At 48.1% G+C, this 23466-nt stretch overlaps 1 protein-coding gene across 7 annotated transcripts in view; it reads right to left on the bottom strand.

The window, feature by feature from the left end:
* Window positions 1-23466, bottom strand: part of SDHAF2 (succinate dehydrogenase complex assembly factor 2) — a 64829-nt gene that overhangs the window by 18523 nt on the left and 22840 nt on the right. For all 7 annotated transcript variants that reach the window (XM_058438779.1, XM_058438778.1, XM_058438775.1 and 4 more), the window contains exon 4: window positions 4003-4054. In XM_058438779.1, coding sequence (XP_058294762.1) covers window positions 4003-4054 — 52 coding nt within the window. The remainder of the gene's footprint in view (window positions 1-4002; window positions 4055-23466) is intronic.

Genomic DNA, 23466 nt, shown 5'->3' with positions numbered 1-23466 from the left:
CACATTCAGGCATAGGAAACTCACTGGAAGTAGACAGATGAGAGGCCTACTGAAATTTTGAGAAAACAGTAATGCCCAAAAAAAATGAGATTTTTTTTTTTTTTTTTTTTAGAGAAAGGGTCTTACTCTGTCACCCAGGCTGGAGTGCAGTGGCGCAATCATAGCTCACTGTGACCTCAACCTCCTGGACTCAAGAGATTCTCCTGCCTCAGCCTCCCAAGTCGCTGGAACTACAGGCATGAGCCACCGCCCCTGGCCATGAGCCTGGTCTCGGTCTTTAAAAAGATTGTGACTATTTGAAACTTAAAACTTCCATGGGCAGGATGTGGGCTGAGAAATCCACACAACCCACAAGGAGGGTGGAACACACAATCCCTGCTTCAGATATGATCGAGGAAAGTAAGGTAGGGGAAAAAGAGCCTTAAATGAGGGAGCCAAGCGGCCCTGAGAGCAGCGATGAAGGTAGTTCCTTCCAGAAACTTCCCTACCCCTCCACAAGGTCTGCCCAGAAGGCCTCAGCTCCCACTTCCCGGGGTATCCTTACTGTGGTTATCCTGTCCCTGCCCCTACTCTGCCTTTGTGTATGGCATGGGGGTGGGGAGGGGGAAACAGGTAATTTTTTTTTTTTTTTTTGAGATAGAGTCTCGCTCTGTCACCCAGACTGGAGTGCAGTGGCATGATCTCAGCCCGCTGCAACCTCCGCCTCCCAGGCTCAAATGATTCTTGTGCCTCAGCCTCGCGAGTAGCTGGGATTACAGGTGTGTGCCACCACACCTAGCTAAATTTTGTATTTTTTTAGTAGAGACGGGGCTTCTCCATGTTGGACAGGCTGGTCTCAAACTCCTGTCCTCAAGTGATCCACCTGCCTCGGCCTCCCAAAGTGCTGGGATTACAGGTGTGAGCCACTGTGCCCAGCAGGTAACTTTTTAAATTTATTTTTATTTTTTGAGACGGAGTCTCACTCTGTCTCCCAGGCTGAAGTGCAGTGGCACAATCTTGGCTCACTGCAACATCTGCTTCCTGCGTTCAAGCGATTCTCCCGCCTCAGCCTCTTGAGTAGCTGGGATTACAGGCACGTGCCACCACACCCGGCTAATTTTTTTTTTGTATATTTAGTAGAGACAGGGTTTCACTGTGTTGGCCAGGCTGGTCTCGAACTCCTGACCTTAGGTGATCCACCCGCCTTGGCTTCCCAAAGTGTTGGGATTACAGGCGTGAGCCAACGCGCCCAGCCCCCAACAGGTAACTTTTTAAAATTCCTACATCTCTGGACCAAAAAGGGCCACCTCTAGACCTCATAAAGAGACCCTAGGGCAGCCCATGAGATCCTGGCTGGAGGCAGGAGCTGCACATCACTCTGGGTTTTCAGTCTTGGAAAGGGGTTTCATGTTGTGTGTTGTGTGTAGGAAGAAGAGCGAATCCAATGCAGTACACAGAGACCAGCAGAACAGACTGTGGTAGAGACTTTAGGCTCAGCCAGATCTGGTTCTCTTCTCCTTCCTGGATACCAGGGAGAACCACACCTCCCAGGCTCCTTGCAGTTCCACAGGAACATGTGACTAGCTCTGGCCCAAGGGCTGTGAGAAGTGTCACGTGTTGCTTCCGGGTTGCAAGTGAATGTGAGTTATCCGTACTTTCTCATTCCCTTTAGTAGCAACCGTGGAGACCACATGTTGAGATGGCAGAGCGTGGATCCCTGGGCTGCCACAGAAAGGAGCTGTCCTGAACAGCTGCCCGATTCACATTGGACTTGGCACAAATGAGAAATAAGCGTTGCCTTGTTAAGTCGCTGAGATTTGGGGGTTTACTTATTATCACAGTCTAGCCTAACGTGACTAGTACACCTTTCTATTAGATAGTGGCTAACTATATCATGCATAGGAGGGAAAGGAAACATCTATAAAGTATGGTAAGTTTCTGTTTTAAGAGAATCTTGTGGCTGGGTGCAGTGGCTCAGGCCTATAATCCCAGCAATTTGGGAGGCTGAGGTGGGAGAATTGCTTGAGGCCAGGAGTTTGAGACCACCCTGGCCAACATAGTAAGACCTTGTCTCAAATTTAAATTTTAAAAAAGTTAATTAAAAAAAAAAAAAAAGCCCGGGCACAGTGGCTCACGCCTGTAATCCCAGCACTTTGGGAGGCCAAGGCAAGTGGATCATGAGGTCAGGAGTTCAAGACCATCCTGGCCAAATGGTGAAACCTCGTCTCTACTAAAAATACAAAAATTAGCCAGGCACAGTGGCAGGCGCCTGTAATCCCAGCTACTCGGGAGGTTGAGGCAGGAGAATCGCTTGAACCCGGGGGGCAGAGGTTGCAGTGAGCCGAGATTGTGCCACTGCACTCCAGCCTGGGCGACAGAGTGAGACTCTGTCTCAATAAATAAATAAATAAATTTTTTTTTAAAAAAAAGGCCAGGCACAGTGGCTCACGCCTGTAATCCCAGCAGTTTAGAAGGCCGAAGTGGGCGGATTGCTTGAGTCCATGTTTGAGACCAGCCTGGGCAACATGGTGAACAAAAAATTAGCTGGGCGTGGTGGCATATGCCTGTGGTTCCAGCTACTTGGGAGGCTGAGGTGGGAGAATCGCCTGAGCCTGGAAGGTTGAGGCTACAGTGAACCAAGATCTTGCCACTGCATTCCAGCCTGGGCAACAGAGTGAGACCCTGTCTAAAAAAAAAAAAAAAAAAAAAGAGAATCTCATAAAACACTCAAAACATTTTCCACTAACTCGTTGAGTGTCATTAACAACTTCCATTTGCAACAGATGTCAATGGTCTTGGATCCAGCACAGGCACCTTCATAAAGAGCGTCTACCTTCATTTATTTCATCAGTCAATTAGTCATTCAATGAACATTTAATGAGCACCAACTACGTGCCAGGCACTGTGCTAAAACACGGAACAGAATGGAACCTAATGTATGTATGGTCCTTATCCCCCGTGGAACTAGTAGTAGAGAGAGTTACACATAATCTCTCTGGGCTGGGCTTGGTGGCTTGCACCTATAATCCCAGCACTTTGGGAGGCTGAGGCAGGTGGACTGCCTGAACTCAGGAATTCAAGACCAGCCTGGGCAACATGGAGAAAGCCCATCTCTACCAAAAAAAAAAAAAAAAAAAAAATTAGCCAGGTGTGGTGATGTGCGCCTATGGTCCCAGCTACTTGGGAGGCTGAGGTGGGAGGATTGCTTGAGCCTGGGAGGTAGACGTTGCAGTGAGCTGAGACTGTAGCACTACACACCAACCTGGGTGACAGAGTGAGACCCCCCATCTCAAAAAAGTTTTTTAAAATAAATAAATAATCTCTCTGTGCTAACCTAAGGGCCGTGTAGGGTAACAGTACAAGCATGCTTACTGGAGGCCAATGTGCGTTAGTTCCAATTCCAGTTATTTTCATGTAATGTGCTTGCTTAGAACAGTCTCTCTCTCTCTCTCTCTCACACACACACACACACACACACACACACACACACACACACACAAATAAAGGCACAAAACGAAAAGCAGTTGAGTAAGATTCAAATGCAGGTCTGGCTGACTCCAAAGCCTGCAAGCTTAGCTGCAATGCAATGCTGCCTCTCCAATGGCCAGGTCACAGTGTTATGTGCTTTATCCATACAGTGTGCCAAAAGCATTGTCTATATTTTATTTTTTTTTGAGACGGAGTCTCATTCTGTTGCCCAGGCTGGAATGCAGTGGCACGATCTCAGCTCACTGCAACCTCCACCTCCCGAGTTCAAGCGATTTCTGGCTAATTTTTATATTTTTAGCAGAGATGGGGTTTCACCATGTTGGCCAGGCTGGTCTTGAACTCCTGACCTCAAGTGATCCGCCCACCTCGGCCTCCCAAAATGCTGGGACTGCGTGAGCCACCATGCCCGGCCACATTGTCCATATTTTATAGATGTGTACACAAAGGCTCAGAGATGTGAAGATGCTTGTATAAGGTCACACAGCATGTCAGCCAAGGAGCCAGGGCTCAATGCTAGGATGGTCTCATTCTCACCTGTTGAGCTCCACTTCAGAATGTGCCATTTTTCTTGTATAAAACCTTCTCCCTGATTCAAGAAAGCACACAGGACAGGCCTTGCACTTAGTAAAGATTCAAAAGTTTATTATGATGGTGAAAATCAATGATGCTCAACCTTATTTCTGACTCTCCACCACCGGGGCAGGGGATGGGACTGTACTTCTGGGCTCCCTATGGGGCTATGTGACCAGTTCTGGCCAAACGGTTGTGAGCGATAGTGAAGAAAGAGTGTCACATCCAGGACAAGCATTTAACGCCACTGTGCAACCCTCCAGAGCTCTCATTTCCTTTTCTTAGGGACTGAACTGTGTCCCACTACAAATACATATGTTGAAGCCCTAGCCCTCCCCCCATGCGATCATCGGAGACGGGGCCTTTAAGGATGCGGTTAAAGTTAAATGAGGTCATAGGGCAGAGCCCTGACCCAATAGAATTGATGTCCTCAGAGGAGGAGACACTGGACCTCTCTTCCCGCCATGTGAGAACATGGCCAGAAGGCTGCCAGCCAGAAGGAGGTCCTTCACTAGGAAGCAAACCCTGCTGACATCCTGACCCTGGGCTTTCCGGCCTCCAGAACTGTGAGAAAATTTCTGGGCTGGATGTGGTGGCTCACATCTGTAATTCCAGCACTTTGGGAGGGTGAGGAGGGAGGATCACTTGAGCCCAGGAGTTCAAGACTAATACCAATGTATTAGTCTGTTCTCATGCTGCTAATAAAGACGTACCTAAGGCTGTGTAATTTATAAAGGAAAGAAGTTTAACTGACTCACAGTTCCACATGGCTGGGGAGGCCTCACAATCATGGCTGAAGGCAAATGAGGAGCAAAGTCACGTCTTACATGGTGGCAGGCAAGAGAGCTTGGGGAATTCCCCTTCATAAAATGATCAGATATCCTTAGACTTATTCAATACCATGAGAACAGCACAGGAAAGACCCACCCCCATGATTCAATTACCTCCCACTGGGTCCCTCCCATGACACCTAGGAATTATGTTATGAAAGCTATAATTGAAGATGAGATTTGGGTGGGGACATAGCCAAACTGTATCAGGCAACATAGTGAGACCCCATCTCTGCAAAATTAGCCAGGTGTGGTGGTGCCTGCTACTTGGGAGGCTGAGGCAGGAGGATCACTTGGGCCCAGGAGATGGAGACCAGCCTAGTCAATAAAGAGAGACCCCATCTCCACAAAAGATAAAATAATTAGCTGGACCTGCTGGTCCCAACTGCTCAGGAGGCTGAGGTAGGAGGATTGTTTGAGCCTAGGTTGAGGCTGCAGTGAACCATGATCGCACCACATGACTTCAGCCTGGGCGACAGGGTAAGACTCTTTCTCTTAAAAAAAATCTTGTTTTAAACTTTAAAAATTTAAAGTTATAGCTTTAAATTCAAGGAACCAGCACACCAAACCCCTTTTCTCAGGATAAGGCCATACAGCAGAGGGGTTAAGCAGGCTGGCCATGCAACCAGGCTGCCTGGCTCCAAGCCCCGACTCCCTCACTAACCAGCTGAGCCACGTTAGGCAAGTTGCATGACTTTTCTGCACCTCAGTTTCTCAGTTAAAGTGAGGCTGATAAGAATGCCTTTGCTCTTCACTATGAGAAAGAAATGAGATAAATTAGAAGCATGCTTCACACACAATAAGTGCATATTATTACTCTCAGGATAAGACTAAGGAAGATATTTATTGGCTAAAGGAGGCATTGTCTTGGCTGTCTTCCTGACACTGACTGGGACACAGAGCATGTGACCCCAGTTCCCTGAACCTCCCAAGGCAGTGTCAATGGACGATGGATGTGGCAGGGATGTCCGGTGTGGATTTTTGAGACCTGAACTTACACACACGTCACTGCAACAAAGCGTTACCTCTGCCTATTGACGACCTTTTTTTTTTTTTGAGACGAGGTCTCACTCACTCTGTTGCCCAGGCTGGAGTGCAGTGGTGCCATCTCCGCTCACTGCAACCTCCGCCTCCCGGGTTCTAGCGATTCTCCTGACTCAGCCTTCTGAGTAACTGGGATTACAGATGTCCATCATCACGCCCGGCTAATTTTTGTATTTTTAGTAAAGACAAGGTTTCACCATGTTGGCCAGGCTGGTCTCAAACTCCTGACCTCAAGTGATCTGCCCGCCTCGGCCTCCCAAAGTGCTGGGATTATAGGCATGAGCCACCATGCCCGGCCTTGACAACCATTTTTTATGTGACAAACTGATAAATACTCAGCGAAGGCAGTTAAAATCTTTTGCTCTCTCCACCCACATGCATATAGCTTTGGCATTCTTAATCCTGGTTAATATCAAAGTTCAAAAAGAAAGTTGTCTTTTGATGAAGAATTTCGTCTTCATTTTCAATATAAATGACATCAAACTGAGCATCCTTTTATTACAGCCTAGTCACAATCAGTTCCATTTTTCTCAGTGAGGAACTGATTTTTAAACATGAATTTTTGTAACTCACACTACTTTTACTCACACTTTATTTTCACTTATTTTTTTTTTTTTACGAGACAAGAGTCTCGCTGTGTCACCCAGGCTGGTGTGCAGTGGTGTGATCTCGGCTCACTGCAACTTCCGCCTCCTGGGTTCAAGCAATTCTCCCTGCTTCAGCCTCCCGAGTAGCTTGGATTACAGGTGCATGCCACCACACCCGCCTAATTTTTGTATTTTTTAGTAGAGATGGGGTTTTGCCATGTTGGCCAGGCTGGTCTTTGAACTCCAGACCTCAAGTGATCCATCCGCCTCGGCCTCTCAAAGTGCGGGGATTACAGGGGTGAGCCATTGCACCCAGCCAAATATTTTATATTTTAAAAATTTATGTGAGACAGGGTCTTGCTCTGGCACTCAGGCTGGAGTGCAGTGGTGCAATCACAGCTCTCTGCAGTCTGGATCTCCTGGGCTCAAGTGATCCTCCCACTTCAGCCTCTGGAGAAGCTGGGACTATAGGCATGTGCCACCACGCCCAGTTAATATAGTTTTAAAATTTTTTGTAGAGACATGGTTTTGCCATGTTGCCCAGGTTGATCTTGAACTCCTGGGCTCAAATGATCCACCTGTCTTGGCCTCCCAAAGTGCTGAGATTATAGGGGTGAGCCACTCTGCTCAGCCTAAACATTTTATTTTATTTTTTGAGATGGAGTCTCGCTCTTTCGCCCAAGTTGGAGTGCAGTGGGGTGATCTCTGCTTACTGCAAGCTCTGCCTCCTGGGTTCACGCTATTCTCCTGCCTCAGCCTCCCCAGTAGCTGGGACTACAGGCGCCCGCCACCACGCCCGGCTAATTTTTTGTATTTTTTAGTAGAGACAGGGTTTCACCATGTTAGCCAGGATGGTCTCGATCTCCTGACCTCGTGATCCATCCGCCTTGGCCTCCCAAAGTGCTGGGATTACAGGTGTGAGCCGCCACGCCTGGTTACAGATATGTTTTTTGATGAGATGCCAAACAATCCAATAGGAAAATGAGTTTTTAAAAATAAATGATGGGGGCTGGGCATGGTGGCTCACGCCTGTAATCCCAGCACTTTGGGAAGCCAAGGCGGGCAGATCACTAGAGATCAGGATTCGAGACCAGCCTGGTCAACATGGCGAAACTCCGTTTCTACTAATAATACAAAAAAAATTAGCTGGGCGTGGTGGCGTGCATCTGTGGTCTCAGCTACTCGGGGGCTGAGGCCAGAGAATCTCTTCAATATGGGAGGCAGAGGTTGCAGTGAGCCGAGATCAGGCCACTGCACTCTAGCCTGGGCGACAGAGTGAAACCGTCTCAAAAAATAAAAATAAAATAAAATAAATAAATAAATGATGGGGCTGAGGGAGTGGCTCATGCCTGTAATCCCAGCACTTTGGGAGCCCAGGGAGGAAGGATCCCTTGAGCCCAGGAGTTTAAGGTCAGCCTGGGCCACATAGTGAGACCATATCTCTACAAAAAAAAAAAAAGGTTTTTAATTAGCCAGTTGTGGTAGACTCTGCCTGTGGTCCCAACTACATGGGAGGTGGAGGTGGGAGGGTCATTTGAGCCCAGGAGCTGGTAGCTCAGTGAGCTATGACCATGCCAATGCACTCCAGCTTAGGTGACATAGTGAGACCCTGTAAGAAGAGCAGGGCAGGGAAGAAGGGCAGGGCAGGGCAGGGGGGAAGGGAAGAGTGAAGGGAAGGGAAGGGAAGAGGGAAGGGAAAAGGGAAGGGAAGAGAAGGGGGAGGGAAGGGAAGAGGGGAGGGAAGGGAAGAGGGAAGGGAAGGGAAGAGGGAAGGGAAGGGAAAGGAAGGGAAGAGGGGTGAGAAGAGGAGAGAGGAAAGGGAAGAGGGGAAGGAAGGGGAGGGGAGGGGAGGGAAGGGAAGGGGAGAAGGAAAGGAGAGAGGAGAGGAGAAAGACAAATCACAGACTGAGTAGAAATATTTCCAAACACATGTGCAAAGGACTGGTATGTAAGATATATACAGAACGACCACAGCTGTATGCAGTGGCTTGCACCTGTGATCCCAGCACTTTGGGAGACAGAGGCAGGCAGACTGCTTGAGCTCTAGGAGTTTGAGACCAGTCTGGACAACATGGCAAAACCTGGTGATATCGTTTGAATTTCTGTCCCCACCCAAATCTCCTGTTGAATTGTAATCCCCAGTGTTGGAAGAGGTGATTGGATCATGGGGGTGGATTTCCCCCTTGCTGTTCTTGTGATAGTGAGTTCTCATGAGATCTGGTTGTTTAAAAGTATGTAGCACCTCCTCCTTCACTCTCTTCCTCCTTCTCTGGCCATGTAAGATGTGCCTGCTTCCCCTTCACTTTCTGCCCTGATGGTAAGTTTCCTGAGGCCTCCCAAGCCATGCTTCCTGTACAGCTTGCAGAACTGTGAGTCAATTAAACCTCTTTTCTTTTCTTTTTTTTTTCTTTCTTTCTTTTTTTTTTTTTGAGACGCAGTCTCACTCTGTCACCAGGCTGGAGTGCAGTGGCATGATCTCGACTCACTACAACCTCCACCTCCCAGGTTCAAGTGATTATCTTCCCTCAGGCTCCCGAGTAGCTGGGACTACAGGTGTGTGCCACCTCGCCCAGGTAATTTTTGTATTTTTAGTAGAGATGAGGTTTCACCATGTTAGCCAGGATGATCTCAATCTCTTGACCTTGTGATCCGCCCGCCTTGGCCTCCCAAAGTGCTGGGATTACAAGTGTGAGTCACCACACCCGGCCTAAACCTCTTTTCTTTTTCTTTTTTTTTTTTTTTTTTGAGACGGAGTCTCGCTCTGTCACCCAGGCTGGAGTGCAGTGGCGCAATCTCAGTTCACTGCAAGCTCTGCCTCCTGGGTTCATGCCATTCTCCTGCCTCAGCCTCTCCGAGTAGCTGGGACTACAGGCGCCTGCCACTACGCCCGGCTAATTTTTTTGTATTTTTAGTAGAGACGGGGTTTCACCATGGTCTAGATCTCCTGACCTCGTGATCTGCCTGCCTCGGCCGCCCAAAGTGCTAGGATTACAAGCGTGAGCCACTGCGCCCGGCAACCTCTTTTCTTTATAAATTACCCAGTCTCAGGCTGGGCACGGTGGCTCACGCCTGTAATCCCAACACTTTGGGAGGCCTAGGCAGGCCAATCACCTGAGGTCGGGAGTTCGAGACCAGCCTGTCCAACATGGAGAAACCCCGTCTTTACTAAAAATACAAAAATTACCCTGGCGTGGTAGTGCATGCCTGTAATCTCAGCTACCCGGGAGACTGAGGCAGGAGAATTGCTTGAACCTGGAAGGCAGAGGTTGCAGTGAGCCGAGATCACGCCACTGCACTCTAGCCAGGGCAACAAGGGCAAAACTCTGTCCCTAAATAAATAAATAAATAAATAACTCAGTCTCAGGTAGTTTATTTATAGCAACATGTGAACAGACTGATACACCCCTTCTCTACGAAAAATACAAAAATAATGATAACAGGCTGGGCACAGTGGCTCATGCCTGTAATCTTGGCACTTTGGGAGGTGAAGGCAGGAGGATCACTTGAGCTCAGGAGTTTGAGACCAACCTGGGCAATATAGGGAGACCTCATTTCTACAAAAATTAAAAATGAGGCAGGTGTGTTGGCACATGCCTGTGGTGCTACTACTTGGGAGGCTGAGGTGGGAGGATCACTTGAGACTAGGAAGTTGAAGCTGTAGTGAGCTGTGTGATTGCACCACTGCACTCTAGCCTGGACAACAGAGCAAGACCCTGGCTCAAAAAAAGGAAAAAAAATGACTGCAATCAAATTTTTTTTTTTTTTTAGACGGAGTCTCGCTCTGTTGCCCATGCTGGAGTGTAGTGGCGCGATCTCAGCTCACTGCAAGCTCTGCCTCGCAGGTTCACGCCATTCTCCCGCCTCCGCCTCCCGAGTAGCTGGGACTATAGGTGCCAGCCACCCCGCCCAGCTAATTTTTTTGTATTTTTAGTAGAGACTGGGTTTCACCGTGTTAGCCAGGATGGTCTCGATCTCCTGACCTCGTGATCCGCCCGCCTCGGCCTCCCAAAGTGCTGGGATTACAGGGGTGAACCACTGTGCCCGGCCCCTACAATCAAATTTTTAAATGGCAAAAGACAAACAGATACTCTGCAAAAGAAGATACATTAATAACGCGAAAAAGTATCAACATGATTAATCATCACGGAAATGCACATTAAAATCACAATGCGGCACTGCTAAACACCCACCAGAATGGCTAAAAGTTAAAAGACTGACAATACCAAATGTTGGCAAAGTGGTGGGGCAACACACATAGCTAGTGGGGGTGTAAAATGGTACCTCCCCTTTGGACGTTTCTTTGGCAGTTTCTTTTAAACTAGACATATATCTACCTCATGACAGAAATTTTACTCTGACATACTTACTCAAAATAAAAATAATAAATTCACAAAAAAGAGTTGCTTGTAATATCTTTATTCATAACAACCCAAAACTTAGGCCAGCCTTGGTAGCTCGCCCCTGTAATCCCAACACTTTGGGAGGCCAAGGTGGGAGGATCGCTTGAGCCTAGGAGCTAAAGACCAGCCTGGGAAACATAGGGATACACCCCCATCTCTACAAAAAATACAAAAATTAGCCAGGCATGGTGGCACACACCTCTAGTCTAGTCCTGGTTACTTGAAAGGTTGAGCGGGGAGGATCCCTTGAGCCCAGGAGGTCAAGGCTGCATTGAGCCATGATTGCACCACTGTACTCAGAGTGAGGCCATCTAAAAAATAAATAAGCAAACATAATAACTGAAACCTGGAAACAGCCCAGGTGTCCACCAGTAGGAGTATAGATAGATTAGATAGGGGTAGAGTCAGACAATGGAGTACAACTCCACAATCAACACGTTATTAATGTGTGCACTGACATGGCTGTACCTCAAAAACATGAAGCCGGTTGGGCGAGGTGGCTCGCATGTGCAATTCCAGTTACTCAGGAGGCTGAGGCGGGAGGATTACTTGAAGCCAGGAGTTCAAGACCAGCCTGTGCAATATAGTGAGACCCCATCTCAAAACAAAATTACGCTGAGTAAAAGCAGACACACACAAAAGAGCACAAACTGTATGATTCCATCCATATGAAATTCCAGATAAAAATAATCTAGGGTAGACAAAACCAGAGATAAAGTTGTCTGGAGCTAGGAGGTGTGACGGGGCACTGGGATGGAGCAGGAGGGAACGTTCTGGGGTGACGGCAATTTCTCCCTTTTTTTTTTTTTTGGAGACAGAGTCTCGCTCTGTTGCCCAGGCTGGAGTGCAGTGGCGCGATCTCGGCAAGCTCCACCTCCCAGGTTCACGCCATTCTCCTGCCTCAGCCTCCCGAGTAGCTGGGACTACAGGTGCCCGCCACCACGCTCGGCTAATTTTTTGTATTTTTAGTAGAGACAGGTTTTCACCGTGTTAGCCAGGATAGTCTCGATCTCCTGACCTCATGATCCACACACCTCAGCCTCCCAAAGTGCTGGGAATTACAGGCATGAGCCACCGCGCCCGACCCAATTTCTCCATTTCAATAAGAGTCTGGTGTAAGCCTTTGTCAAAACTCAGCAAACATACACTTAAGATTTTTGTGAATTTCATTGTATGTAAATTTTACAGCAAAAGAATAAACTTTAAATATTGAATTCTAGTTAATAACATACATTGTGAAGCTTTTAGCAAGAGTGCTCTGATGTCTGTCATTTGCTTTGAAATGTACCAAAAAGGAGATGAATTAATGGGTGGAGAGAGGGATGGAAAGATAAACTGATAGGTGAAGAGCCCGGCAGAGTAAAAAATTAAGGGTAGGCTGATGCAGTGGCTCATGCCTGTAATCCCAGCACTTTGAGAGGCAGAGATAGGCAGAACGGTTGAGCCCAGGAGTTCGAGACCAGCCTGGGCAACATAGTAAAACCCTGGGTGTGGTGGTGCATGCCTGTAGTCCCAGCTATTTGGGAGGCTGAGATGGGAGGATCGCTTGAGCCCAGGAGGTTGAGGCTACAATGAGCTGTGATCACCAGCCTGGGCAACAGAGTGAGACCCTGTCTCAAAAAAAAAAAAAAAAAGTTAAAGGTAGAATCTAGGTGGAGGCTATACCAGTGCTCACTGTAAAACTCTTTCAACTTCAGCTGTATGTTTGAATTTTTTTATAGTAAAATGTTTTGTTTTGTTTTTTTTGAGACGGAGTCTCACTCTGTCGCCCAGGCTGGAGTGCAGTGGCGCAATCTCGGCTCACTGCAAGCTCTGCCTCCCGGGTTCAAGCCATTCTCCTGCCTCAGCCTCCCAAGTAGCTGGGACTACAGGCGCCCACCACCACGCCCGGCTAATTTTTTGTATTTTTAGCAGAGACAGGGTTTCACTGTGTTAGCCAGGATGGTCTCGATCTCCTGACCTTGTGATCCGCCTGCCTCGGCCTCCCAAAGTGCTGAGATTACAGGCGTGAGCCACCGCGCCCGGCTAGTAAAATGTTAAAAAAAACTTTAATAACATTGAATGTATTTGTTTTTAGAGTTTTAATTTTGGCAAGAGACGCTATTGATGAGATTTTTTCATTTACAGTTGTCATATCGTTTCCTTTTAAAAGTAATTCATTTAAATAAAAAAGGGGCTCTATTTAAGAACAGAGGCTAAATATCAGAATAAATGGTCACAGATCCCGCAGTGCTCATGAAGGTAATGAGTGAACGGGCTAAGTCTGAGAGGATGAGTAGGGTGTTGGGAACAACACAATCTCTAGGGCAACCTGGGTTTAAATTTCAGCCCTGCTGCCTCCTAGTGATGTGACCTTGGACAAGCCTCATGTAGGAAATGGGATGATACAATCTCCGAAGGGAAGTTTCTGAGTATGAATGAGAGAACCCAGGGAGAGTGTAGTTTGGAGGCCTCAGTAAGCGGCACCTCCCTCGCACTGAGGGGAGAAAGGCAGAGGACATTCCCATCTGGGAAAACAGTTTGAAGAATACAATTGGAGCAGTGAGTATATGTGTGTGCACTGGGGCTAGGCAGTGGGAGAGAGTCAAAGGAGTCCCACCAGATTGAATGGGGAGTAAGGAAGCAGAGAGAGCCAGTACTGAGCACCCACACAGTCACTTAGGATGGCCAACTATTTCTGCTTCTCCAGCACATCCTCCTCATGAGAAATGTAATGCCCACCCTTGGTGGGGGTGGATGGATCTTGGAGCCCCAGGCTCCAGGAATATGTGATGCAGCTTCTATTTCCTGGAGCACGCCTGGGTTTGGGAATTTGCTTCTTTTAACATCCCAGGTCTTCCAGAGGCCTGGGCAGAGAACCAAGAACTCTCCACTTTGCACAACAAGAGAGACAGATCTAATTCATTAAAACTCTTCTCCCCAGCCACAGGGCATTCAGCCACCTGGAAAGCTGGGACTAATCCTTCAGGCATACTGAAATTGGGAAGGGAAAAAAATCTCTCATCACAGCAGGAGGCCCAAGGGGCCTCTGATTCTTGCACCCGTACAGCTCTCACTGTTAGAAAGGTTTACTCTGAGTTCCGAAATCAGATGGATCCATCAATTGATTTTTTTTTTACTTTTTTTTTTGAGATGGAGCCTCACTCTGTTGCCTGCCCAGGCTGGAGTGTAGTGGTGCAATCTTGACTCCCTGCAACCTCTGCCTCCCGAGTTCAAGCCATTCTCCTGCCTCAGCCTCCCAAGTAGCTGGGACTACAGGCATACACCACCACGCCCGGCTAACTTTTTGTATTTTTAGTAGAGATGGGGTTTCACCATGTTGGCCAGGCTGGTCTCGAACCCCTGGCCTGAAGCAATCTGCCCGCCTTGGCTTCCCAAAGTGCTGGGATTACAGGCATGAACCATACTTGTTTCTTAAATAATTAGGAGCACCCTCTATATGCCAAGGGTTGTGCTAGGCACCAGGATATAAAGTGAACAAAAAAAAGATCTAGTCCTTGTCTTCATGGGGCTTAAAATTCTGGTGGGAAGATAAGCATCCATGGGAGAACCACCATATGGATTTAAAATGGAGGCTGGGGCCGGGCACAGTGGCTCACGTCCGTAATCCCAGCACTTTGGGAGGCTGAAGCGGGGGGATCATGAGGTCAGGAGATAGAGATTATCCTGGCTAACACGGTGCAACCCCGTCTCTACTAAAAATACAAAAAATTAGCCAGGCGTGGTGGCAGGCGACTGTAGTCCCAGCTACTTGGGAGGCTGAGGCAGGAGAATGGCATGAACCTGGGAGACGGAGTTTGCAGTGAGCAGAGACTGTGCCACTGCACCCCAGCCTGGGCAACAGAGCAAGACTCCATCTCGAAAAAAAAAAATGGAGGCCGGGTGTGGTGGCTCACATCTGTAATCCCAGCACTTTGGGAGGCCGAGGCAGGTGGATCGCCTGAGCTCAGGAGTGTGAGACCACCCTAGGCAACATGGTGAAACCCTGTCTCTACTAAAATACAAAAAATTAGCTGGGCGTGGTGGTGGGCACCTGTAGTCCTAGCTACTTGGGAGGCTGAGGCACGAGAATCGCTTGAGCCTGGGAGGCGGAGGTTGCAGTGAGCCAAGATTGCACCACTCCACTCCAGCCTGGGTGACAGAGCCAGACTCCATCTCAAAAAAATAAAATAAAATAAATGAATAAATAAATAAATAAAATGGAGAAGTTAGGCCGGGTGCGGTAGCCCAGGCCTATAAGCCTAGCATTTTGGGAGGCCAAGGTAGGAGGATCAGTTGAGCCCAGGAGTTCAAGACCAGCCTGGGCAACATAGTGAGACCTCTATCTCCACAAATAAAAAAATAAATAAATTAGCCTACTTGGGAGGCTGAGGTGGGAGGATCCCTTGAGTCTGGGAAGTCAAGGTTGCAGTGGGCCACTGTAGGTCGTGTTAAGAATTTTCATTTTCTTAAGAGCAATGAGCAGCCATAGAAGGGTTTTAAGGAAGTGGAAGACATGTTCAGACCAGCGTATTGAAATACAAGTGACTCTTGAACAGTAAGTTTGGACTGCTTGCGTCCACTTATATACCAATTTTCCTTTTCTTTCGTTTTTTTTTTTTTAGAGACAGGGTCTCATTCTATTGCACAGGCTGGCGTGCAGTGGTGTGATTATTGCTCACTGCAGGCTCAACCCATGGGGCTCAAGCAATTCGCTCACCTCAGCTTCCCAAGTAGCTGGGACCACAGGTGCGTGCCACCACGCCTAGCTCTTTTTTTTTTTTTGAGATAGAGTCTCACTCTGTCGCCCAGGCTGGAATGCAGTGGCGCGATCTTGGCTCACTGCAAGCTCCGCCTCCCAGGTTCATGCCATTCTCCTGCCTCAGCCTCCTGAGTAGCTGGGACTACAGGCGCCCGCCACCACGCCCAGCTAATTTTTTGTATTTTTTTTTTTTAAGTAAAGATAGGGTTTCACCGTGTTAGCCAGGATGGTCTTGATCTCCTGACCTCGTGATCTGCCCACCTTGGCCTCCCAAAGTGCTGGGATTACAGGCATGAGCCACCGCGCCTGGCCTTTTTTTTTTTTTTTCTTTTTTTTTTGAGACAGAGTCTGATCTATTTATTGCCCAGGCTGGAGTGCAATGGCGCGATCTTGGCTCACTGCAACCTCTGGCTCCTGAGTTCAAGCAATTCTCATGCCTCAGCCTCCCGAGTAGCTAAGATTACAAGTGCATGCCACCATGCCTGGCTAATTTTTTGTATTTTTAGTAGAAACGGGGTTTCACCATGTTAGCCAGGATGGTCTCAAACTCTGACCTCAGGTGATCCGCCCACCTCAGCCTCCCAAAGTGCTGGGATTACAGCTGTGAGCCACCGCACCCGGCCATGGCGAGCTAATTTTTAAAAAAATATTTTTTTGTAGAGACAGGGTCTCTCCATGTTGTCCAAGCTGATCTTGAACTCCTGGACTCAAGCAATCCTCTCACCTCAGCCTCCCAAAGTGCTCGGACTACAGGTGTGAGCCACTGCCTCTGGCTCTATATACAGATTTTCTTTCACCTCTGTCAGCCCTGAGCTCCCATCTCGGCCTCCCAAAGTGCTGGGATTACAGAGGTGAACTACTGTGGCTGGCTTATGCACAGATTTCCTTCCACCTCTGTCACCCCTGAGACAATAAAACCAACCCATCCTCTTCCTCCACCTCCTCAGCCCATTCAATGTGAAGACAACAAAGATGAAGACTTTTATGATGATCCACTTCCACTTAATGAATAGTAAATGTATTTTTTCTTCTTTATGATGTTTTTAAGAGACAGAGTCTGACTCTGTTGCCCAAGCTGGAGTGCACTGGTGTGATCACAGCTTACTGTAGCCTCAACCTCCTGCCCCACACCCCCAGTAGCTGGGACTACAAGGTGTGCCTCCACACTTGGCTAATTTTTAACATTTTTTTTTTGTAGAGCTGGGGTCTCATGTTGTCCAGACTGGTCTCCAACTCCTGCCTTAGCCTCCCAAAGCTAATTACAGGTGTGAGGTGCTGTGCCTGGCCTGATTTTCTTAATATTATTTCTTTTCTCTAGCTAACTCTAAGAATACAGTATATAATACATATAACACAAAATACATGTTAATCGACTATGTTCTCAGTAAGGCTTCTGGTCAACAGTAGGCTATTGGTAAAGTTTTTGGAGAATAAAAAGGTATATGCAGATTTTCGACTATGCAGGGGTTGGCGCCCCAACTCCTGTGTTGTTCAAGGGTTAACTTGCACACTCATTTGGGAGCTGCAGGCAAAGAACAGATTCGAGGGAATGCCAGATGATGAAGGCAGATCAGATGGCCGTACCCACTGTCCATCAGAGAGATGAGAGTAGCTTTGACTACAGTGATGGTGCTAGAGATGGGAAGAGGTGATGGATTTAAGAACTATTTTGGAGCTAAGTCAACAGGCCTTGGGTGATGGCCATGGAGGAAGAAGGTGCAGCTTAGGACAATTTCCAGCTTGAGCAACTGGATGATTGGTGATGTCATTCACTGAGGCTCTCAAGACGAGGGAGTTTTTGGTGAGTTGAACAGGGAGGGAGGGTGGCCTGGCTGAGTTTGAAGGGTTTTTCAGCCTCCTTCAAAGGAGGAGTCAAGCTGGCAGTTAGATATGCAAGCTGGAGCTTAGAGGAAGATGTGAGAACTGTCCACATACAGGTGGTGATGGGTACCCTGGTATGGGTGAGATCACTAGAGAGAGTATCCAGAGGAGAGAGGAGGCTCCTAGGAGAGCACTGTGAAGAACTACAAATAGAATGACTGGGAAGAGGACGGTGTGCCTCACAGAGGCAGAAGCATGGCTGGAGAGGCAGAAGGAAACAATCATGACAATCAAGGGAAGTGGAGGTGTCCATAATCGGTCAGAGGCAAAGATAAAACTTCAATAAAGCCTGTTGGATTAGCAACATGGAAGTCACAGGTGACTTTAGTGAGAGATGCTTTCATAGCATAACGAGGTGGAAACATGGATAGATTAATATAAAGAATGAGTGAGATTCTGGCTGGGCGCGGTGGCTCACGCTTGTAATCCCAGCACTTTGGGAGGCCGAGGCGGGCGGATCACGAGGTCAGGAGATTGAGACCACGGTGAAACCCCGTCTCTACTAAAAATACAAAAAATTAGCCGGGCGTGGTGGCGGGCGCCTGTAGTCCCAGCTACTTGGAGACGCTAAGGCAGGAGAATGGCGTGAACCCGGGAGGCGGAGCTTGCAGTGAGCCGAGATCGCGCCACTGCACTCCAGCCTGGGTGACAGAGCGAGACTCCATCTCAAAAAAAAAAAAAAAAAAAAGAAAAAAAAAAAAGAATGAGTGAGATTTTAAGAAAGTAGAGACAAGTATAGTCAACCCCTTGAAGAAGGTGGATTACGAAGGGGAGGAAAGGAAAAGAAGAGTCAGCCGAGCACAGTGGCTCACGCCTGTAACCCCAGCACTTTGGAAGGCCAAGGCAGGCGGATCACTTGAGGTCAGGAGTTTGAGACCAGCCTGGCCAACATGGTGAAACCCTGTCTCTACTAAAAATACAAAAATTAGCTAGGCGTGGTGGCACACGCCTGTAGTCCCAGCTACTCAGGAGGCTGGGGCAGGAAAATCGCCTGAACCCGGGAGGCGGAGGTTGCAGTGAGCCGAGATTGCACCACTGCACTCCAATCTGTGCGACACAGTGAGACGTGAGACTCTCTCAAAACAGACAAGACAAGAAAGAAAGAAAGAGGAGAGTCACCGGATTTGAAAAAGAAGCCAGGGCTTGGGAGTAGGATTGAGCCGAGTGGGACAGATGAGCATACAGGAGGCAGGCTGCTACTGACAGTGCAGAGCAAGGTAAGGGCAGAAGCCAAAGTTCCTGTGTCACAGAAGAATGGGTGTGCAGATGTGGGAAGGCAAGGGAGCTCCTCTCTGAGGGCTTCAAAGTCCTCTGATGGAAGTCAGTGAGGTCATCTGAGAATGGAGAGAAGGAAAAGTCACAGGTTTGAGGAATGGGTGGGAGGTTTGACCCAGTCATTGTGGAACATGAAAGAGCAGATTGGCCAAAGACATACAGCATGTGCAAAGGTCCTGCAGCAGGAGGAATTCTGGAAAGGGTGAGGTTGAAAGACTGACTATCTTAGAGGCTGGAGCACAGAAACTGAGGGCCTGGCCAAGATGAGTTCTGATATACTGAGATGTGCCAGTGATATCCTATGAGCCTGCTACACTAAGAGGTGCTAGTCAGGATCGAATAGACAATGATGAGGAAACGAATAAAGCATGAAATCCCCCTTGACTTAACACAGTAAAGGCTTCTCATTCACAAGCAGTTTGCAAGAGTTTAGGTGGCCCTCCTCCTTCGTGTGCCACATTGTCTGGACATGTGGTCTCCGGGATGTTTGCAGCAGGCTAGCAGCAGGCTAACAGCGGGCTGCAACCACTCAAGATGTTTCCAAGGGCCAGGCCTGGAAGTGGCTTTCATTGCTTTCACTCACACTCTATCAGCCAGACTGAATCGCATAGCACCAGCCTTGTTATTAGGGCAGCTCCTTCTTTTTTTTTTTTGAAACGGAGTCTCGCTCTGTTGCCCAGGCTGGAGTGCAGTGGCACGATCTCAGCTCACTGCAACCTCTGCCTCCCGGGTTCAAGCCATTCTCCTGCCTCAGCCTCCCGAGTAGCTGGGATTACAGGCGTCCACCACCACACCTGGCTAATTCTTTACATTTTTGGTAGAGACGGGGTTTCACCATGTTGGCCGGGCTGGTCTAGAACTCCTGACCTCAAGTGATCTGTCTGCCTCGGCCTCCTAAAGTGCTGGGATTACAGATATTAGCCACTGCACCTGGCCCGGAGAGTCTGCTTCTAATTTCCCACATGCTCAGGGAATTTCCTGGATGCTATAGGAAATGGTCTTTCTATATGCTTAGGGAGAACAAATGGTGTGCCGGGTGGATACCATCATCTCTGCCACAATCCACCGTTCTGTTTGCCAAACCAAGTTTTTATTTTCACTCAGGGAACACACCCTTTTCCCAAGGGACCCAAAGTCCTATCTAGTCCCGATATCTGGCTCAAAGCCCAGGGTCTCTGGTGATGTGCAGTAGTCGCTTCTCATCCATTGTGGCTCTTCTCAGTACAGTGAGCCATGACCAAAAAGACAAGCAAGTTGCTCCCCTAACCCCGTGCCACACAGTGGTGGAGCAGGGACAGGACTCAGGGGAGACCCGTTCATTACACCCAGGTGCTGCTCGCCGGGAGACACTCTCCTTAACCACTCTCCACATTGGCCCTGGCTCTTCTCTCTGGGAGATTCCTCCTTTTCCATCATCCTTTCTGACTACAGCTGAAATGGGAGTGGCAGAGCCTGCCCTCCCTGGGGGCTGAGCACCATCCCTCCTGCTCATGGATGATCGGAGGCCCAAAGGTTGTTTTATAGCTGGAACTGTCCAAAGGGTTGGCTCCTGGTTCCTTGGCAACACAATTCTTTACATAGTTAGTGTCTAACCTACTTGCTCTGGTCAGTTTTGTGGGCCAGTGGCCACGCTCACACATGCGCCAAGTCTTTTCCTAGATCCAGTTCTTAGGTCTAATATGTTTTGCCTGTTCATCCTCCATGTCTCTTCCTTTCTACTCAATGGCCAGCTTGAGGCTATTTGGAACAATAAATAGGAGGCCCACCTTTAACCTGACTCTTGTCGTGAGTAACTGCATCCAAGAGAAAAGTTTTACCAGGCTTTTCTTGCCCAGATGAGTCTTATATCTCATCTCTTCCTATTTGGGGTGTAACAGATTTTCCAACCCTAAAAGACCGTGGGTTTCTGGACTTTATTTCCTTTCATTACTGCTCAAACACCAGGTAATCCTCGCCTGAGCTCATCCCTTCCTTATAAATCCTCAACAAATATAGCCTATGGTAGCCAAGAGAGATGACAAGTTTTCTGCTTTCCAACTGCGTTGCCTTTGGCTGTCAGCCGGAAAGCACATGGGATACCCTCCCAAGTTACAGTAGGCAGTAGTTTTATCAAACATTTTGCTAATGCATAACACAGACCTCCAACTTTCCAAGGGTCCTATATCAGTTTGTTTGCTTCTGCCCAAGTGCTAAGCCACTGTCACCACAGGTGAGTAACTCAGTCTCTCTGGGCCTGTTTCCTCTTTGGCAAAATGAAGACAACAATACAAGTAACTTCATCAGACTGCTATGGAATTCAGCAAGACAAGCCATGTATGGTGTTAGCCTAATGTCTGCTCTGGAATAAGTGCTCAGTAAATGTTATTGCTGCTGTTCAAATAGATCAGTAGGAATCACGTGTGTTCACATGCGATTGCTATAGTAAGTTCACAAGAATCTGATCTATACTAGGCAGCTTCCTTTTTAAAAATTCAAGGGTCAGGCACGGTGGCTCACGCCTGTAATCCCAGCACTTTGGGAGGCCGAAGTGAAGTCAGGAGTTTGAGACCAGCCTGGCCAACATGGTGACACCCCATCTCTATTAAAAATACAAAAATTGGCCGGGCGTGGAGGCGCATGCCTGTAATCCCAGCTACTCAGGAGGCTGAGGCTGGAGAATCGCTTGAATCCATGAGGCAGAGGTTGCAGTGAGCCGAGATCACACCATTGCACTCCAGCCTGGGCAATAAACAGAGCAGACTCCATCTCAAAAACAAAAATAAAAACAAAAAAAATACAAATGAGAGACTGACCCATCCAAGGGACAGGATGCTCATTCATGCTGGCCAGTCAGTGATTTTTCTCCCTATAAAGCAAATCTACATGGACAAGCCCTGTTGCCATCTGTATCTGTCACCAATTGCTACAATAATGCTGCCTAACAAATAACCCCAAAACTTGATAACTTAAAATAAGCATTTCCTTAGCTTAAAAGTCTGCGGGTTCACAATTTGGACTGGGTTAGGCCGGGTAATTCTTCTGGTCTTGACTGGGCTCACTTAACTGTCAGTTGACTTTGGCTGAGGCAACTGGGGTGACTGGGACACACATCTCATCCTCCAGAAGTCTACCATGGGCAGGTTCTCAGGTGGTGGCAGGGGTACAAGAGCTAAAGGGGAAGTGCTTTCTAAGGTTGTGCTTGCTTCACAATGACTGATATCTCATTGACCAAAGCAATGAGTTGACCCCAGTGTCTGGGCAGAAAGCCCTAAAAGCTACATGGCAAACAGCATGGACACAGGGTAAGAATCTACCAGACAGACCTGGCTCAGTGGCTTATGCCTGTAATCCCAGTGCTTTGGGAGGCTGAGGTGAGAGGATCGCTTGAAGCCAGGAGTTCAAGACCAGTCTGGGCAACACAGCAAGACCCTGTCTCTACAAAATATATATATATTTCTTGAGACAGAGTCTCTCGCCCAGGCTGGAGTGCAATGGTATGATCTTGGCTCACTGCAATCTCCGCCTCCCGGGTTCAAGGGATTCTCCTGCCTCAGCCTCCTGAGTAGCTGGGATTATAGGCACGTGCCACCACGCCCAGCTAATTTTTTGTGTCTTTAGTAAAGACGGGGGTTTCACCACGTTGGCCAGGCTGGTCTCGAACTACTGACCTCTTGATCTGCCCACCCCGGCCTCCCAAAGTGCTGGGATTACAGGCGTGAGCCACTGCACCCAGCCCAAAATAAACTTCTTAAAAAAAATTTTGCTAATGCATAACACAGACCTCCAACTTTCCAAGGGTCCTATATCAGTTTGTTTGCTTCTGCCCAAGTGCTAAGCCACTGTCACCACAGGTGAGTAACTCAGTCTCTCTGGGCCTGTTTCCTCTTTGGCAAAATGGTGTGGTGGCATGCGCCTGTAGTCCCAGCTTTTCAGGAGGCTGAGACAGGAGAATCCCTTGAGCCCAAGAGTCGATCACACCACTGCACCCCAGCCTGGGTGGCAGAGTGAGACCCTGTCTCTATAAAAAAGAAATCTACCAGACAATCGTAATGGATTGCCGAGGGTGAATTCAGAACAAAAGAAGTTATTTCTATATTAAAAGTAGGTGTGTCAGAGCTCAGTGGCCTGGTGTCCTCATCCCTGCTGTGAGGATAGACCTGGCATACAAGGCTAGATGTCCTGCTGCCTGCTCTCACAGGGTCAGTGCCTGAGGCCCACAGACAAATCCTTTCGTGCCTTCCATTCACTTATCCCTTCTTCAGAGGACCTCTGCGGCATGAGCTCTATCTCATTGATCTCCGCGTCTTCTGTGTCTGGCACTGGGTGTAGCACATTGTGCTAGTGTAGACAACTTCTGCTTGGCAATCAACGAAATAAAGCACCAAGAACGTGAGCTCCCCAAGGACAGACAAGATGCGTTCTTCTCTATCCCCAGCATTTAGTGAAGACCATGACAGTGTCTTTCCAATTAGCTTTCTTTTTTTTTTTTTTTTTTGAGAAGCATTTTCACTCATTGCCCAGGCTGGAGTGCAATGGCGGGATCTCGGCTCACTGCAACCTCCACCTCCCGGGTTCTAGTGAGTCTCCTGCCTCAGCCTCCTGAGTACCTGGGATTACAGGCACATGCCACCATACCCAGCTAAATTTTTTTGTATTTTTAGTAGACACGGGGTTTCACCACGTTGGCCAGG

This window comes from Hylobates moloch, unplaced genomic scaffold (assembly GCF_009828535.3).
Source record: "Hylobates moloch isolate HMO894 unplaced genomic scaffold, HMol_V3 SCAFFOLD_5, whole genome shotgun sequence".
In the NCBI taxonomy this organism is placed as follows: Eukaryota; Metazoa; Chordata; class Mammalia; order Primates; family Hylobatidae; genus Hylobates; species Hylobates moloch.
This window is presented reverse-complemented; position numbering and strand designations above follow the sequence as displayed.